Source organism: Gossypium arboreum, chromosome 1 (genome assembly GCF_025698485.1).
Source record: "Gossypium arboreum isolate Shixiya-1 chromosome 1, ASM2569848v2, whole genome shotgun sequence".
NCBI classification, from domain to species: Eukaryota; Viridiplantae; Streptophyta; class Magnoliopsida; order Malvales; family Malvaceae; genus Gossypium; species Gossypium arboreum.
The window spans coordinates 84,894,244-84,900,872 of NC_069070.1; the positions used below are offsets into that span (position 1 = coordinate 84,894,244).

Genomic DNA, 6,629 nt, shown 5'->3' on the forward strand with positions numbered 1-6,629 from the left:
TTCAACAATAGTAGCATCTTAAATCTTTATCAATACAAAAAATTATGACATGGGTCAACTAGATTGAATTACAGAGATTTCAAAAATATAAAAATTAGAAGAAAATGGACTAAACTTACTAACCAATTCTAAAATTGAAAGTAGAACTCCCTAACGCTCAATGCTTCTCTTCTTCTCTTCTTTGATTCGGTTTGCATGATAGAGAAATGAAAATGGTTGGTTTTTTTTTTTTCTTCTCCAGTAACTCTCCACTTATGTTTTTATTATAATACTTTATTTTCATTTCATTTTATGTTATGTTTTATTTATTTATTATTTATATATTTTTAACATAATTTCTTTAACTATTCAAAGCTACCTCCGCTAAATGTTTAAGTGGTATAATTACCACTTAGGTCTTTTATCCCATGCTTTAATTATAAAATCCTTAGCTATTTAAATTTTATCATTTTTGCAATTTAGTTCTCGTATCTTAATTAATCCTTAATTAAATAAAATTATCTATCCGAAATTCACTTCACTTCAACTCTAACTCCATAAATATTTAAAAAAAATATTTACGAGTCTGATTTAAAGAAACAGGGTCCCGATACCTGAATATCCAAAACTATCGACTTTAGAACCGATACACTTAAACCTTGTCTAACTTTCCAAATAACCAAAATTATTAGATCAAACTTCAATATAATACTGTAATATCCTCGTAAATATTAATAAATAATATTCATGGATTCTATCATTGGAAAATAATATTCCGAAGCTACCGTTTCCGACTCCACTAGCTTTCGAATTGTTACATTCTCCTCCTTGTCTAATACAACTCTTAACAACAAATAACATAGCACCATTTCGATGTTACCATATGCTACTATCACTTTCTCATGATTGGAAGATCAATTATTAAAGTGATATCTTCCGGTATTATATTTACTTTCCCACGTGAAAAATGAAATATATGTGTTTCAAAGCTTTATCTTTTCAATAAGGTGGAAAGTAACTCCGGTATCATTTCAAATTTGATTATTGTAAATATCGTTAATAAACTAACACTCCTTAAGTGGTTTCGGATAAGTCCATTTGGCTTCAAGAATCTGAAACTATGTCAAATGAAAACAATTTAATCTCCTTACTATTCAAAACATCACAAAAAGGTAACATTTGATGAAATAAACACTTAATCAACATTGATTAAATTGACCTTGAAATCTATATTTGGTGATGAGAGCTAAGGCATAAATTTTATAAAGATTTAACATTCTACTAAACTATCATTCATAGGTATCAAAATATCCTTAAAAACAACTTATTACAAAATATAAAAATTAGCATTACTAAAAAAAACACCTTCATCTTCTTTCCTTGTTCTCACGTGGCCTTTTTCCCCTTAAGAAACCAATAAATAAGAATACCATCAAGGCATTTTTCACACCTTTTCTATTTGAATATGTTAGATATTAAATATATTATTATAAATAAAATATTTAAAATTCAACTTAATGTATTTATAATATAGATGTGTATTTAAAATAATAATAAAACATACGAATCTAAAATAAAATAGTTAAAATTGTGAGTAAAAATAATTAAATAATTAATATATCATATTAACAATATTAAATACACTATAATTGTTTTTCATAATATTGTCATTTTTCTTAAGTTGATATCAAATTGACTTGTAGCACCAACTCAATAAACGATATTATCAATATGGACAAACAATAGGGTGAAATAATTTGTATAATAAAATTTTGGTTGAAACAGCAAAGTGAAGATTTTATAGATGTTACTAGCATTAGTTCAAATTTTACCGTATCTAAATTTTTTTTTCTATTTTTATTAAAAGATAAAACACCCTTGTAATAACGTAACTTATTAACATAATAACAAATTAAGCTCTTAAAGTTTATATCTTTTATCAATTTGGTCATTATTCTTTTGTTGACCTAAAATTGGACTTTAACCTCTTAAAAGTATCAAATTTTAAATCAACATTTCAAAAATAACTGAGTTACTAATACGTTAAATTTTGAAATATAACAACTTGTACGATAATCTATTTATATTTCATGATAACCCTTTTTTTTTAATGTTTATGAGTTTTATATATATATATGTTGAATCTTTTATAATTTTTAGATTATTTTAATATGATATATAAGATAAATAATGTAATGTTAGGAATAAATACACCTTGACAACCATATGAGTTGTTATAATTAATATTTTCGCAAAAAAGAAATTGATTTAACTCACCCTTAGCTAAATAAAGTAAGAGGTAAATTGACAAATATATATATATATATATATATATATATATATATATGTGTATGGATATTAAAATCTAAGTTGCCTAATTTTAAATGGAGTAAAAAGGCAAGTCAAAAAGGAAACAAAACCATCTGGCGTGGAGATGGAGGTGGAAGTGGAAGTGGAAGTGGTAGCAGAAACATTTTATTTTACTTCAGATCTCAGCTGAAGCCCTTTTCCTTTCCCTTAAACATCATTTTTTTTATTTTTTTATTTATTTCTCATCCTATTACATGGCTTCCATCCGTCGGACTCTCTCACCGGCATTTCACGGCCGTTCCACCCAGAACGGCGCTGCTGTGTTCTCCTCTTCTCCCTCTAATAAGCTTTTACATAAACATTTCCCCTCTTCTACTTCCTCAACGCTCCTCAATTTAGTTTACCGCCGAGGGTGGCGCCGGTCTTTTCGCCGCTGTCTCTTCTTTTTTCTAATAGGGTTGCTTTTTGGAATTACTCCGTTTGGACAAATGGATGCCGATATCCGACCCAGGGATTTCTCTTCACCCGACCTCAGACCGCCACATGTCCACCTCCAATCCGACGATCCCATTGTTTCTTATGTTGCATTGGGTGTTAATACGCAATTGGAACAACACAATGAAGTTACGGATTCAATCGAGCCGTTAAAGCAGTTAATCGTCGTTACGCCCACTTACAATCGGGGATTCCAAGTCTATTTCTTGAACAGGTTAGGCCAAGTTCTGCGGTTAGTGAAGCCGCCGTTGGTTTGGATAGTGGTGGAGGAGAAAACGGTGTCATTAGAGACGGCCCGGATTTTGAGGAAAACAGGGGTTATGTATCGGCACGTTGTGTCCACGCGCAATTCTAGTGACGTGAAGGACCGAGGGGTTCATCAAAGAAACGCCGCTTTGGAACATATCGAACGGCACAAGCTTGATGGGATCGTGTTTTTCGCCGACGACGACAACGTCTACACCCCGGAATTGTTTGAGAGTTTGAGAACTATTAGGTAATTTTATTTTATTATATTTTTAAGATAACAAAATTGGGCAATGAATGAATACTGTTGAATTGTTTTGAGTTAGAGATTTTGGTGATTGGCTATCTGAAATTTATTTGTCATTACCTAATAATAGCATTTCCATTTTTGGAGTAAATCATCTTGATTGCAACCAAGCCCGTGGTGTGAAGAATTCCCGTTGAAACAAGTCCAGATCGGATCTCTGTACCCCCTCCCCGCATTAAAAAAATTTCATCCTTTTTAGCTCTTAACCACTCGAGTTTCATTTTCATATAACATTCAGCCTGGCTATCCTTCCTTTAGTATCTGTTTTGTTGTAATTGTCTTGAGATTTTTTAATGAGGAATTAACTTAAAATCGTTTATCTGCTGATTAAAACTTTTCCCCTTTTGTCAAGAAGGTTAATGAATATCTCAATAACTATTGTAGTTAATTCTTAGCTTGGAATGATATGACCATTGAATTCCGAGTTTGTCTTGTTCATAAGTATGTTAGAATGGAGACGGCTATCCCAATGGTGTAACTGTGCACTGATTACAATGAAATGCTTCTTCTTTTCCCAATCATGCTATCATACACAAACTCATAACATGTATCCTATTGTGTTGTAGCCGATTTGGAACTTGGCCTGTTGCGATGCTTGAACAAAACAAAAACAAGGCAATTGTGGAAGGTCCAGTATGCAATGCGAGTCGAGTAATTGGATGGCACACAAATGAGAAAAGCAAAAGACTTCGTAGGTTTCATGTTGATATGTCGGGATTTGCTTTTAACAGCACCATCTTGTGGGACCCAAAGCGATGGGGACGCCCCTTCTCAAACCCAATTCGGCAATTGGACACAGTGAAGGAGGGTTTCCAAGTATAAATCATACTGTGTTGCTTTTTGTACAATTTCATTGAAGCTGATGTGTATTTTCTCTAGAAATGCCACGGCTTGATTCTTAGCTTCTCTCTCGGTTTCTTCTATGCAGGAAACGACATTCATCGAGCAAGTAGTGGAAGATGAAAGTCAAATGGAAGGTCTACCACCTGGTTGTTCAAAGGTTATGAACTGGCATCTCCATTTAGATATAGGCAATGTTGTTTATCCCAAAGGCTGGCTATTTGAGAAGAACCTAGAGGTTACCTTACCTATTAAGTGATGAAAGCTCAGCTCCATAAGGTTTTAATGCTAAGGAGGGGATACATGGGTAAGAGATTCAAATTCTGAATTTCCCTTTCAGTATTTTTGACTTGTTATAGGAAATATTGGCATGGTCGTGAACTAGGGAAAACAGAACACACATGATGATATATGAATGAGATGGCAAACAGTTGGAGAGAATGGGTGTGATTTAAGTACAGATATCTAAATAATCTATATTGTGCTGACTGAGTCTTAGCTCGGTTGACATTGGCATTATTGTTAGAGTAGGAGCACGTGGGTTCAAGTATGCTGGAGCGCGTTTATCCTCTTATTAATAGTAAGAGTAGTTTATGGGTAGTTCTAGGCATTATATATAAAAAAAAATCTATATTGAGCTGAAAAGTTTCTGATTGGATCTATTTCACAGTTGTACTGGTGATTTGCGCTGCTCAACTTTTTGGACCAATTGGCTACAATCATTACCATATGCAGCGTAGTGCCACACAGTTATGACAAGAAAACAAAAAGATTTATGGTTTTTCTTTGTTCATAGAATTTTGTAACATGAAATATTCTCACAGAACAAGAAGTTTGTTGAGTTCCAGGGTTCTGGCATTTTTTTTTTTTGGGGGATTTAATTTGTTAAATTTTAGGAGCACTCAGACACTCCCCCCTCCCCCTTTTCTAACTACTGCACAAAATTGGCGGTGGATTTGTTTGTGGATCCATAGTGTTATTATACACTGTATGTAAGCGTTTATTAAAAGTGATTACGATTTATTACCGATCCCAGCATTTTTCTTTTACCTCATTCTTGTGGTAAGTTCATCTTCTTTTGTTGTTTTCTACCATCCCAAACAACAAGACGTGAAATTTTAAACAGGTTTTGTACGTTGACATTTTATTAGCTCCGATCAATCTGGCACCTAATACAATTGAATTTTTAATCTTTTGTAATAATAAATAATATTTTATTATATTAACCTTATAATAATATAATAAGCACGTACTCATTACTCATTTTACCTCCTCCTTTTTGTTGGAAAAGAGAAAATTACAAGAAATAAAAAATGTCAAGTAGCCTAACTCCCCAAACAGGGGTTTTCCAAACATTCACAGTTTTCCAAACATTCGCAGTCCTTGCCTTCTCGAGTGAGTTAACTTGGTAACACTATCAGCTTCCTGATTCTTTTCTTTGGGTATGTAATAAATATTTTAGTGTGAAGTCTGAGACAATAATCGAAGAATCCTCCTAATCAGAGCTGTATTGAAACCTTTTGTAGAACTCTCCTGAATGGCCATCACCACTATAATGTTATCGGAATGAATCATGATATTATCCAAATCACGATCAATGAATAAATTCAGACCATTCAATATGCCCCACAGTTCAACCTCAAACACTGAGCAACTTCCCAGAAACCTATTATAACCAATAATTCGCTCCCCATTTCAGTTTCTCACAACACCTCTTATTGTTACAGATTTGTCCTCAAACCTAATAGAATAATTTGTATTTAAAGAAACCCAACCTTCAGGCAATTGTAGCATGATTTCATAATCTTCCCCATATTCAATCGACTCTGATCGATCCTCAAAACATGCTTGGCTCAACTATACGAGGCTTTGGTAATATCAAAACTGCTTTATGGTACACTAAAAAATAATAAGGTTACGATTCTTTCAAATACGCCAAATGATTGTCCCAAAAAAACATTCCCAGCTAACCTCCTCGAAGCAAATATCATACTGATTAAGCAAATTGGAAGCAATCCATTCCTGGGTGTTACTAGAATAGAACCTAGTAAGCCGATAAGTGGGGATTAAAAGATTCCAAATATCTCTCTGTCGGACAATCTCTTAAAAACATGTAACACATCTTCGGAGATATGGCCACAAACCAAACTCTGCCCCAAAACCCGACGAACTATTTCTTTATTAGTGTGAAGTCTCTGCTTAAGAATAAGCCAAATAAAAAATCGTACTTTTTGTGGGCCTTTGAAATTCTAAGGGATCTTCCAAATATCTTCCTTCAGTTTCTAAGAACCCGCCTTAATTATTCCATAAGCAGTTTTAATAGAAAAAGAACCCGTCATCGAGCCTCCCCAAATTATATAATCTTCCGTATGACTGTCTCAAGAACCTAAAGCCGAAATAATTCAAGGTTCCAATTACCATCCATTGAAACCATATCACTAAGCAAGTAATC

The 6,629-nt window shown here is 33.3% G+C and overlaps 1 protein-coding gene across 1 annotated transcript; it reads left to right on the plus strand.

Moving 5' to 3' along the window:
- The first annotated feature begins 2,329 nt into the window (after window positions 1–2,329).
- On the plus strand, window positions 2,330–5,208 carry LOC108450705 (probable beta-1,4-xylosyltransferase IRX9H). The gene is made up of 4 exons (XM_017748441.2): window positions 2,330–3,280; window positions 3,904–4,153; window positions 4,266–4,484; window positions 4,848–5,208. The coding sequence occupies exons 1-3, from the start codon at window positions 2,544–2,546 to the stop codon at window positions 4,434–4,436; spliced, it is 1,158 nt and encodes a 385-aa protein (XP_017603930.1). The 5' UTR covers window positions 2,330–2,543; the 3' UTR covers window positions 4,437–4,484; window positions 4,848–5,208.
- Window positions 5,209–6,629: the final 1,421 nt, after the last annotated feature.